The sequence below is a fragment of the Neodothiora populina genome, assembly GCF_041146345.1.
Source record: "Neodothiora populina strain CPC 39397 chromosome Unknown canker_contig_16, whole genome shotgun sequence".
Classification (NCBI taxonomy): domain Eukaryota; kingdom Fungi; phylum Ascomycota; class Dothideomycetes; order Dothideales; family Dothioraceae; genus Neodothiora; species Neodothiora populina.
The window spans coordinates 749,632-761,446 of record NW_027191409.1 but is presented as its reverse complement, the minus strand read 5'-3'; the positions used below and the strand labels follow the sequence as shown (position 1 = coordinate 761,446).

General features: G+C 50.0%; 6 protein-coding genes across 7 annotated transcripts; 3 read left to right on the top strand and 3 right to left on the bottom strand.

Moving 5' to 3' along the window:
* Window positions 1-358: 358 nt before the first annotated feature.
* AAFC00_003595 (uncharacterized protein) lies at window positions 359-1,462 on the top strand (the record flags this gene model as incomplete). The annotated part of the gene is made up of 2 exons (XM_069343092.1): window positions 359-748; window positions 803-1,462. 2 exons carry the CDS (start codon window positions 359-361, stop codon window positions 1,460-1,462), a joined length of 1,050 nt encoding a protein of 349 aa, XP_069200906.1.
* A 440-nt stretch (window positions 1,463-1,902) lies between these two features.
* Window positions 1,903-2,727, bottom strand: AAFC00_003594 (uncharacterized protein; the record flags this gene model as incomplete). Its single annotated transcript, XM_069343091.1, has 1 exon — window positions 1,903-2,727. One exon carries the CDS (start codon window positions 2,725-2,727, stop codon window positions 1,903-1,905), a length of 825 nt encoding a protein of 274 aa, XP_069200905.1.
* A 366-nt stretch (window positions 2,728-3,093) lies between these two features.
* Window positions 3,094-4,218, bottom strand: AAFC00_003593 (uncharacterized protein; the record flags this gene model as incomplete). Of its 2 annotated transcripts, none has more annotated exons than XM_069343090.1 (1): window positions 3,094-4,218. In XM_069343090.1, the coding sequence occupies one exon, from the start codon at window positions 4,216-4,218 to the stop codon at window positions 3,094-3,096; it is 1,125 nt and encodes a 374-aa protein (XP_069200903.1). The 2 variants fall into 2 exon arrangements, with proteins under 2 accessions (XP_069200903.1, XP_069200904.1); XM_069343089.1 differs by having other exon boundaries at window positions 3,094-4,206.
* A 556-nt stretch (window positions 4,219-4,774) lies between these two features.
* Window positions 4,775-6,356, top strand: AAFC00_003592 (uncharacterized protein; the record flags this gene model as incomplete). The annotated part of the gene is made up of 2 exons (XM_069343088.1): window positions 4,775-5,766; window positions 5,822-6,356. 2 exons carry the CDS (start codon window positions 4,775-4,777, stop codon window positions 6,354-6,356), a joined length of 1,527 nt encoding a protein of 508 aa, XP_069200902.1.
* Window positions 6,357-7,141: 785 nt separating this feature from the next.
* AAFC00_003591 (uncharacterized protein) lies at window positions 7,142-8,270 on the top strand (the record flags this gene model as incomplete). The annotated part of the gene is made up of 3 exons (XM_069343087.1): window positions 7,142-7,241; window positions 7,293-7,392; window positions 7,466-8,270. The coding sequence occupies 3 exons, from the start codon at window positions 7,142-7,144 to the stop codon at window positions 8,268-8,270; spliced, it is 1,005 nt and encodes a 334-aa protein (XP_069200901.1).
* Window positions 8,271-8,634: 364 nt separating this feature from the next.
* On the bottom strand, window positions 8,635-11,266 carry AAFC00_003590 (uncharacterized protein; the record flags this gene model as incomplete). The annotated part of the gene is made up of 3 exons (XM_069343086.1): window positions 8,635-8,919; window positions 9,000-11,136; window positions 11,196-11,266. The coding sequence occupies 3 exons, from the start codon at window positions 11,264-11,266 to the stop codon at window positions 8,635-8,637; spliced, it is 2,493 nt and encodes an 830-aa protein (XP_069200900.1).
* Window positions 11,267-11,815: the final 549 nt, after the last annotated feature.

Here is an 11,815-nt window from a genome sequence, read left to right as displayed (position 1 = left end):
GGTAAATATAGCCATTGTAATCCTTGTCATATCAATGCGCAACAGTCTGCGATTGTGAATCCTAATCTCGATCCCACAGCCCGCAAGTCCACAGAGGTATGGCTCACTCACGGCCGACTTTTTTATTCTGTTCCCCGCCCTGCGACGTCACTCGGACCTTGATGTCATACTTGTCCATGTGCAGCTATAATTGTGGGGTAGCAGTAACAACCAGAGGCGACAAAAACGTATCGTAATGGTAGCGTAAGAGGGTCGATTATGCTATAGAGCATACCTTAGTTTGTAGATAGAGGAGTAGATAATCGTTGCTTTTTCACTCTACAGGACAGACTTCACGAATACTGTAACTACGTCCACAATGGCCTTGACGCACGCCTCCCTAGAATCAATCCCCACATCCTTCGCAACAGTGTCAGTCGGTTGCAAAGATGACCACACTCTACCCAGGAAGCTAGACACAATAGCAGCAGCTGGTTTCACCGGTATCGAGCTGGGCTTCCCAGATCTCCTATCCTTTGCTTCCATGCACTTACGTCATGAAGTTGGACCATATGATTATGATGATCTCTACTCCGCAGCCAAGGTCGTCAAGGCGCAGACCGATGCAAAGAACCTCAAGGTCATGTTGTTGCAGCCTTTCGCCAATTTTGAGGGTTGGCCGCAAGGGAGTGAGGAGAGAAAGGACGCCTTCAAGCGTGCTGAGGGCTGGGTCAGGATCATGGAAGCTGTTGGATGTGACACACTACAGGTGAGTACTTCGGAAGCATTTCCACCATTACCGCAGCACTAATGAACCAAAAAGGTTGGCTCGACCGATACACCTGCAGAAAAGCTAGCAGAAGGTGGAAAGAACCGTGACGCATTTGTCAAGGACTTGCAGGAACTGGCCGATATGCTAGCCAAGCACAACTTTCGCATGGCCTACGAGAACTGGTGCTGGTCCACCCACGCACCCACATGGGCTGACGTCTGGGATATCGTGAAGAAAGTGGACCGTCCGAACGTGGGACTTTGTCTGGACACCTTCCAGACTGCTGGCTACGAATGGGCGGACCCCACCACTGAGAGCGGGCTTCTTGATAAGCCCATGGAGCAGCTCATGGAGGAATTCGACCAGTCCATGGACAGCCTCGCGAAGACCATCCCAGCGGACAAGATTTACCTCCTTCAGATCAGCGACGCTTACAAGCCCAAGACACCATTCGACAAAGGCGTCGATGAATCAGGAACTCGTCCGAGAGGCCGATGGAGTCATGACCTCAGACCGCTTCCGTTCCAGGGCTACCTACCTGTTGTCGAGGTTGCTAAGGCCGTGCTCAAGACTGGCTTTAGGGGATGGTTCTCGTATGAGGTCTTTGATGGTGGCCCAGATGGGAAGGGAAAGGATTATGAGATGGATGATTTCTTGGCTACTGCTATGGACACGCAGAAGAAGTTGATGCATGCATGTGCCGAGGATTAGATGGTAGTATTGATGAAAAATCATCAGAAGTATGTAGGAATAGATTTCATATTGGCTCAAACAAAGGCCATTCAATAGTCCTTGCGATCCATATCCCAAATACAGAACAGCTGAAATACCGCATACATAAGTTCGTGGAAACACGGATTGTTTCACGGCGCTGTACAATTTGTTATATTGAATTGAAGTATGAACAGGGTCGCCCTCCATTTATGGCAAAATTCGACAGCACAAAAAATGAAAAAACAACAAATAGAGACCAATTTTTGTTTTCGAATTCAAACTAAAAAATCATATAAATCCAGATCTTCCATGATCTGAAAAGCCAACTCAAAAATGACAATTATGCACAAGAAAATTCACCTGCCAGCAGGTAGATATGGAAGACGCGAGAGCTTCCTCCCAATAGCACCCAAAGAAGACCACAAGACTCACAATCTCTAACCACGCAAAGCATAAACAGAGTATCTATCTTCAGCCAAGTCCTCGTCACCGGACTGCGCAGCAAACTCTGCGATCAGACTGTCAGAGTCCAAAGACTTTATCGCGACAGATCCTGGCAAGGACGACGCTTGTGGAGCAATCGAATAGTCGTCGGAGCGCTTGACCAACGACGGAAAGATCGTAGCGAATGGCAACGTGATCGGAAGGACAGGGTTTTGTGTAGCAACCTGGCTGGCTTGAGAAGAGGCCTGCGGTGTTACAGCTGCTGCGCTGGTAGGAGCGAAACTCGCAACTGGTGGTGAAGGACCTATGTTACTCACTGGTGTCGCAGTCGTGCTGGATTGAGTTGGTCGGACGGTGACAACTACGATTGATGGTATGTTGAATGTCTTGGAGGAGCTGGCACCGCTTGTCGACATTGGAGTCTCGCTTGACTTAGTCGAGTAAAAGGTTACTGTCACGATCGAAGGTATGTCAAAGGCCTTCGATGTGCTGCTACCATATGTTGGTGAGTTTGTGGAGGCATGTATGCTTGATGGTGTAGGAGTCTTTGTGTCATGGGCCGATGCAGGGCTAGCGTGTACTTGAGTAGCAGTTGGGGATGTATGTGGTACAGTCGCACTGTATGGGTAAGGCCACGTCGTTGGGCGTACTGCGCCTGGCGTCATCTGCAGATGACTGGCAACATAGTCTGCAGAGGGCGTACTAAGGGCAGGGGAAACGTACGTAGTCAAGGTCACAACATTAGTGACGGTAACAACAGGCGCTGCGTATGCAAACTGGCCAGCCAGAATTGCAATGTAATATACATGTGGATGCATTGTTGCAGATGGTAGTGTTGGATAAGAGTTTTGGTAACGATTTGGGAGTAGTGGAGCAAGTGGCGACGGTTGGTAGCGTATAATGCTTGGCCAGGGACTTGAGTATACTTGGGATTGATATAGTAATATAGAAGACAAAGGAGTATGAACTCCCTCGGACTCCACATGCCACTTTCTTTGTACCATGACATTGTCCGGCTGCCTTTGCTTTGTCGATTTGCCTACCTGCGCAACATTGAACAAAGGGGCTGTGACGGATTGGCTTTGTTGTATCCAAGGTATACACAAAGACGCCCTTTGTCTGGCAGCCGCAATATCGAGAGATTGAACCTTTAATCTCTCGTTTGAATGATTTGATCACTTCCATTACACTTCTAACAGCCCTTTCTCTGACAAATCGACTCGACTTCTGCCCAGCAATTTGCACTTCTGACTCGACTGTAATCCGCTCCAATCGTCGTCCTCTGCTTTCGGTGTGGTACGTTCACCATCTCCAAATATTCCTTTGAAATACGAGTCGTAGCTGCTCCACGATGCCTGGAACATTGCACCACTCAAGACCTTTAGCCACATGGGTGCAACACCCTTTTCGTCCGAGAATGATCTCTGCAAGGCGAAAATGAACATGACGATTGGCAGCCATATTGTGAGGAAGACAAATTGTCCGATCCTTTGTTTGTTAGATGTGACAGTGTAAGGGCGTATGTCATTTAGATAGTCCTGGTATTCGTAGGGTAGAAGACATTCTGCAGCGCCATCCGTGATCAATGTCAAGTAACGAGCCGAAGGCTGGGCGTATGAAGTATCTGGCCTTTGCAAACGCCCACTGTCTTGCACATATCGTAAAGGCTCTGTGCGTGCAGGGGCAAAGAGAGTGTGAGCCTTGAAAGGTCTAGTTGTAGGAAATTGCGGCACTGCTTCAGCAGGATCTGAAGAAGTAAAGGGGTAGCAATCGACCTGAACGTCTTGGTAAGCTGCCCCGCCTCCTTCTGTCGCAATGATGTGGGCATAATCGGCGACTGTCACTTCATAGACAACACCAATCAGACCTTTGTGCCACCGGTCCTTGTGGTAGTCGTTCGTCTGTAAAGTCTCATGCTCCAACATGACTTTCGGCACATCTGCATCGGGATCGCGACGGGCCGTGTTCGCAAAACATGGCTCCACATAGGCAATACCAGGTAGATCAAAGGTGAGTTTCAACTCTGGTATCTGTACATTCGTCTGCGATAAAGGCTTAATGCCTCTATTGCCACGGAATGTCTCGACCGAGAGATTGGAGCCGTATGCCAGATAGAGAACTGTCTCATGATTCTCGTCTGTCGACATGGACGGATACAATCGTTCGGTGCTTGTTTTAGGGATATGTGGTCCATCTCGCGATCGTCTGTGGTGCCATCCGCGGAATCGGTCCCAGAGGCAATTGCTCTGTGCCATGGCACGGTGTTGGAATGTCAAGAAGGAATCTTCCTCATACATTTCGATATCCATTTATGCGGTGAATTGGCTAGGTAACAGTGCGGCGAACCTTTCTTTCTATAGATCTATATGATGACGATTTCATTCATACCTTGACGTTGGGTAAGGTACCTTAGGCAACTAAATGCTAACATCATGACTCGATGTACTATTTGTAATCGCCCTTGCCTGCGATGCTCGCGGCATGAATAAGTACCGATCCCGTGCTCTGATCCTTGGCGGCGGAGTCCGCGCGCTGCGTTGGCCGACTATGGCCAAAGAGGTGGTTTCTTAGGCGGACAGTCTGTAGAAGATCACTGTATTTATCACGACCTCGCTGCGTGCTGCGCTTATCTTTTGTCCACTTTGGTACAGATAGTCATGACACACTTGTCGCGAACCCTCGCCCGCGGCGGATGTCCTGTACAATTACTCATACCTCGCTCGGCCTGCAACATGTATTCGACCTTCACTCGTAGCTGATCCCAATTAACTGTTCTATTCCTCTTACCATACGCCGAGTGCAAGCAAATACGAGATCGGTAGCGCAGTGAACATTATATCAATTGATCTTGTTTCTTCTCCAGCCATGGCGCTGGCGTCTTTACTGGAAACAGCTTCTCTAGCTACCTCTCTCGGCTTGATTTTCGTTCTTAGCATCATCACAATTGCCATATACCGCCTGATCTTCCATCCTCTCTCATCAATCCCTGGGCCCTTTGCCTGTCGGTTGACATCATTTTGGACCTATTATCATTCATATGTTGGGGACGAGTGCACTCTGATTACGCAGTTCCATGACTCGTATGGTCCAGTCATTCGAGTTGCTCCTAATGAGATCTGCATTGCAGATGGCAGCTGCCTTGGACCTATTTACAATGACAAAGGCGGCTTTGCAAAGGCAGACTGCTACAGGAATTTCGACATTGAGGGTTTTGCAAGCTTGTTCTCTGAGTTGGTGAAAGAAACACGAGCCCCTAAAGCTAAAAGTGTGCTCCCACTTTTCAGTACAGGCAACCTGAGACAAGGTGAACGAGTATTGATGCGCTGTGTTGACACATTCGTACAGAGGGTCAGGTCTGAGAAGGACGAGGCTAAAGAACAGGGTGCGGTCAATATCTTGAACCTAAGCAGGAGTCTAGCGCTTGATGCTGTTACTGCATATCTCTTCGGCAGAAGCTATGGCGGTTTAGAAGAAGAGCGTGAAGGGAAGAAAGAAACCTCTAATCAAATAGCTGAGAAACCACTGATGAGCGCCAGCGAATTCGTTGACGCATTCGTTGGAGTCGGTCGGTTCTTTTATCTGCCCAACTGGATATTCGTCGCTGCAGAACTGGGCGCCGAGAAGTTCTTCGGCACCAAGGCCACAGAGGACAGCATGACCAAGGTGGACGATTTCGTGAAAGAAGTCGTAAACCAGGCGGATCCCGAAGACGGAAGTTATCCTGGCAGGATGCTGAAAGCAGGGCTGACGCCAGAGGAAGTCGTAGCGCAGTGTAAGGACTTGATGTTTGCAGGCACCGATTCCAGTGGGATGAATCTGAGTACTCTATGCTGGCAATTAGCCAAGAACCCTGATGTGTAGGTCATTTGTGCACCATCATCCACTCGTGCCCGTAACTTATTTGTTCTCCAGATATGCCAAGTTGAAACTTGAAATCTCGCAGGCTGAGGCATCTGTCGATCCAGCTTCACTTCCTTACCTCCGTTCATGTATACGAGAAGCCCTGCGTTTGAGTATGGCCAATCCAACCCGGCTCCCACGCGTGGTCCCTCCTGGCGGCTGGGTGTATCACTGCGCCTCGAATGATACGACATATCACTTCCCGGCAGGAACCCTCGTCTCTGCACAACTACACACGCTGCATCACAATCCAGCTGTTTTCAGCGACCCTATGATCTTCCGACCAGAGCGATGGCTCGAGACCAGCGCCGGCTGTGAAAGTAGGGAGCAATTAGCACTAATGAACAGGGATTTCATACCTTTTGGTCTTGGCAGTAGACAATGTATAGCCCGAAATCTGGCGATGATGGAACTTACGTTAGCAGGCAGAGCGGTGGCGCAGTCAGGTGTGTTAGACGGCGCCAAGGGAATAGGAGAAAAGGTGGAAATCGTTGAATGGTTCAATTCTCGGGTGAAGGGGGAGGAGATCCTGTTACGCTGGGACTGATGGGATGTTGTTGCAAAGCGTGTGTAACGAATTAAAAAGTTGTGACAATTTCAGCAAGCGCGACAATCTAAAGACGGCTCTATATTGTCCATTGCCGGTGCTCCTGTTGCCAGTCCGAACAGTCTATGAACCGCTACAATGTATGTTGCTAAAAGTTCACAGAACACAGATTTCATGTCTCTGGACTGTATCGACTGGGTATTGAACGCGTTGGCTTGGAGTAATGCCGCTCCTTCCTCTTCACTAGACTACAGTCACAGCTAGGAAAAGTCTGCAACGCATCTCGCTTCTCAGCTCCTTCCCTGCTAATACAATGTGATTTCGTAACTCTCCATCATCACAGTTGAGCTTGCACACGACGCTGATATCCACATTCACTACTAAACAACATTCACTCGTATCACAGGTCTGTCTACTCGATGACCACTAACAAGGAACGAGCGCCAGAGCTTCATGCGGAAGTCCTCCTTGGCAGCCTTTGCTATCGAGATGACCATATTTCAAATACTGACATTGAGGAAGAGGTGGAGCGTTGGCTTAGGATCACTTTCGGCGGCTTGATCATTGGTCAGCATATCAAGGTAAATGATGACCTACGATACAAACACCTTATCCAGTCCATCAAGATAAGTGAGTTTTCGGGATCTGTGGTCTTGAATCCATGTCACGACTTGGCACAGCTGGCTCTCAAGGTGCATGCATACCGGCTGCGTGATTCATCTGAATCAACAGTGGACCAGACGTCTTGTGGCCAGGGAAGAGATGATGGTTCTGCTCCTGGCAAGATGATTGAGCTGCCTAATAAAAGCCTGTCAGATGTTTGGGCAAGTCTCAAATTTGAGAACGATGAGCCTGATGAGATCTTGAGATCAGTGGCCAGAATAAGTATGTACACCCTGTGTCCATGGATTTTTTTGTGTACTAACGCTGCGATAGTCATTCTGTTGAAGCAGCCTGGTCTAGATATGAATGCCATGGATCTCAACCGACTCATTCTTCTTCACGGGCCCCCTGGATGTGGCAAGACAACACTGAGGTAAGCTCGATCTAGCTGTGGCCAAATATCGTCCTTTCGGAGATGACCAACTGATCTCTATATTTTGCGAAAGTCGGGCCTTAGCTCAAAAGCTTTCGATCAGACTCGGTGGCCAGTTTCCACTGGGAGGCCGTCTATTTGAATTGAACACCCAATCACTACTGAGCAAGTATTATAGCGAAAGCGGCCGCCTGGTGACCGAGGTTTTCGACCAGATAAGTTCGCTAGCACGAGATACTGGATGTACCACTCTTATTTTTGTCCTGATTGATGAAGTCGAGTCCATTGCAGGATCTCGTGAGCAACTCTCTGCAAGTGGTGAGTGCCATGACAGCATTCGCGTGACCAATCAACTCCTTACTGCCCTCGACCGCATTCGCACACAGCCCAATGTCGTGGTGTTCTGCACTAGTAACCTTAAGTCCGCAATTGATCCTGCCTTCTCCGATAGGGTAGACTTTGATGTCTGCGTGCCTTCACCTTGTGAGAGCGCCATTTACGAGATCTTCAGATCGACGCTCAACCAACTTATACGAGCCGGGATCGTAATACCTTCGTTGTGGCAGATCGATTCGATGTGGCAGGTCAACGGGATTGGATCGTTGTACAGCAAAGAAGATGCCGCCGCACATGGCATGATCCCAGATTGGGATTCGGTTATCGAAACAATGGACCAGCCTGACCATCCTGTTCAGATGCTTGCAGCTCTCGCACAGAAGTGCAAAGGCATTAGCGGCAGGAAATTGAAGAAGTTGCCACTGCTGTCTATCACGAAGTACACCTGGGGTGACAACTGTCCTCTAGACGATGCGCTGGCTGCTATGAAGAGAGCGGTCGAGATGGATCTGCATGAAAGTGAGGATCGCATCATGGGATAAGTGATGGTAGCCAAAGCGAAGACATCACTGTGCGGGGACCTATGTGAAAGACACTCGGGGAGAGCGAGAAGAAATGGCGGTGTCTGTCTGTAGTTACAATGGGTGCATTAGACCGGAAGAAACGTGCTGCACTTGTCACTTTCAATTGTCAGTCATTGGCTTGTCAGTCGTTGGCTAGCCCGCCTGCAGAAGTCTTCCCAGATTCAATGGGAACAGGAGAAGTAAAGTAAATGATGAATGTATTCGAAAACGCCAGACGATCAAACCAGACAACAAATGATGTCAGGGTTGTTGATTCACACCAACGCCGCATCCTCCAAACAAGAAAAGGCTCAGAAGCTCAAGTCGACCGTCTCAGCCGCCTTTACTCCCCTCCATCACCAATAGCTTCAGCATTAGGATCTTGCCTTACGTTGAGCTCGGTGAAGTCTGGCGTATTCTCAATAACGAGTCCCTTTTCGTTGGCCAAATGCAGTAAGCAGATGAAGCAGAAACTCGTACTGATGTCTCCTAGTTGTTGTTTCGGGTAGACATTCTTGAGGTTGTTCATCACGTCTGTGAATTTGAACTCGCCGTTTTCGGTCTTGGGTACGATGAATTGTTGCTGCTGTTGATGATTGGATTTCGAAGGTGTGGGTGCTGTGGGTTCCTGCTTCATTGTAAAATATGACGTTAGTGAATCGTCCTCAATCTCAAGAGTCTAGAAATCAGAAAAGGGTTCCTTCTTACCTCGAATCCTATTCCCTTCCACATCTCCTCTTTTAACCGACGCACATCAATCTTCTTCGCCACGCGCGCATATTGCACGTATTCGGGCCTCAATCGCCTGCTTTGCGTGACTAGTTGTGTGCCGAACGCGCCTTCCTGGCTGCCACCAGGCGACAGACCGCCGTCGGGAGCTGCTCCAGCCTGCGCGCCGCTGGTCGCATCGTTTAGTGGGGGTAGCAGTCCATCTTGTGCATCCACAAAGTCATCGGCGTCATCGTCGAGCCCGCCACCGGGGATGCCGAGACCATCGTCTTGGAAGAAGTCTGCGTCGTAGTCGCCGCGTGGCACGCCATCTTCGTCTACCGCCGGCTTTGGCATGCCCTCACCGAGTCCTTGATGGTTCGCCCAGTATGCCTCGTCGACTTCGCCTTCATGCACTCCCAGCTGCGCTGTTTGATGTTTTGATGAGGTCGACTTGCGCGTGCTACCAAGACGAGCCTTGGGTTTGAGGAAAAGTCGCAGTAGGTCCCTTGAGCTGAAGTGCTTGTCGTCGGGGAGCAAATTCCTAGTCTTGCTCTTCCATTGCGTTTTGGGTAGACTTATGCTCGCATTGGAGGCGGCAGGCGTGTAGAGTAGATCAGCCAACTGCTGGGTCATAGGACTGGCAAAGTCGATCTCAAAAGGCTCTTTCTCTTTGCGCTTGGTGGCTGCGCCCGCGGCAGACTTGTTCGAAGCAGCATCTTTGATTTTCTTGATCTTCCAGTGCTCCGGGCCAGCCCAATTTTTCTGCAGTGCTTGATCGAAGTAAGAAAGGATGTTCTCGTGATCGTCGCCGCGGTGTTGCAAAGTCACTCCGTAACGGTCACTGTCTGCTTCGAATCCGCCGATTTCGCCGTCAGGGCCGGCCATATCACCATCAGGTCCTTCAGTAGAAAGGTGCGGTCGCAGCTGAGGCTCGACGTGCGCCTCTTTCGCCCAAGCTTCACCACCTTCGCCGAAACCGACATCGGCTGGTATATCAAATCCGCCAATGTTCATGTCGTCGTCGTCATCGAAACCAGCGGCATTGTCTTCATCAATCACAATTCCTGAGCGTGCATCGTCGAAGTCCTCCTCTTCCTTCTGCTTGCGCCAGTCTTCGGGAGCTTTGAGGAAAGGAAGATCGAGAGTTCCACTGCCATCGCCCAGCTCAAATGTCCTCAGCGAAGGACAAATGTCTTGGTGGTCTAGCTTGTTGAGATCAGGAAAGAAACGCGCAGCAAGTCCAGCAAGATCGATGCCTGCAGACTGCTCCGCGGATCGCTCTGGCTTTTCGTCGTCGGCAGCGTCATCGTCTTCAGACTTGATACTGTGTTCCTCAAGCATGCTGTCCCGCCGCGAGTCATCGTCCGGTTGCTCTTGCGCATCATCGCTACTGTCAAATACGATTCGGCCTGTATTGTCGATGGAAAGGTGATTGAGTAGGAGACCTTTGGCTCCTCCTTCGTCAAAGTCGGCAGAAGCTTTCTTGAACAGCGGGTCCACGGAGAACTCCAACTCCATCTTCTTGAGCTGCAATTTCTCAAATGAGTCAGCGAGGGTAGTCTCTGCAGATCGCGTTTTCTTCTTGGTTCTGCGCTTCACCCCATCTTCGCCCTCCTCTTCGTCGCCATCTTCACCGTCCTCCTCTGCATCGTCGCCTCGCTTCTTCTTGGTGCCGCTGTCCGCAAGGCCGCTGAGGAGCTTTCCCGTCTCCGTGGCTACACTGTCTACTCGACTGGTATAGATCTTGACACAGCCGTCTAGCGTACAGCTCGCTTTTTGGAAATTGACGCCATCTCCTTCCTTGAGAAGTGACATGTCGTGAAAGTAGTCGATAAGAGCAAAGTTCCATGAGTTGGCGGCATTGATTTTGTTGTCGGTCGCCATCTTCATCCACTCCTCGAAGTTAGCCAGGATCGGTACGCGCTTCATAGGTGTGACAGCGGTGCCAACAACATCGAAAGCCACATCGTCTCGGCTGGGGGTGTGAGGAGCATCGTTCTGAGCACCGCCGAGGGATCTCCTCTTGCGCGCCGGTGACGCAGCAGCCTTGAGCGAGTTGAGCTGCATCTCATGGAAAGCCTGTCGCGATTGAAGCCGCTTGGCTTTCTCCTCCCGGTCATCGTTGAGGGGAATCCTACGCGCATCAGGCATTAGCGAGACGCAATTCAACAGCCCACGATGTTATGCGCTTACTTGACTGGTGATCTGTGAGGCGTGGGCGCAACATTCGCAGCCGCGGCGGCAGCACCGCGAACTCGAGGCATTTTCCCAGTCGCTTCTTTTACTCTGGCAATTCGCAGGTTTTGCTGCAAAGTGTGTGCTGGCTGTTCTGGTCACTGCGTCTATCACAAGGTCATGCTAATCCGTTTCTGTCGTCATGTAGATATGTTGTCGAAGATGCTGGCGCAGATATGGGTTTGTTTTCTTCTTGCCTGACCTGGCTATCACAAACTCCAGTAGTCCGGTGGGTTGAGTGTTTGGTGCACGAGTAAACAAAGCCGGAAAACACCGTCCTCCGTCCTCCGCTGCCCGCTATCATAATCCTTATCGTGGATGAACGCCGACATACCGACGCAATGCTCAGCCACATCATGTGCCACATGTGCCATTGGACTGACGCATCTGTGGCTGGTGCTTAATTCAGGGTCAAGGGTAAGGAACTGATAGCGTTCAGTGCGGAAGGGGCTGGTTATACAAAGTACTCTACCATATTATTACTCCACTGTTTATAAAGATAGAACACTCGTCAAGGGGTAGTGAGACATTCTCGCAGCCGTCGCGCCCTGTATAGTGTGTGTCGCAGTATAGTTGCT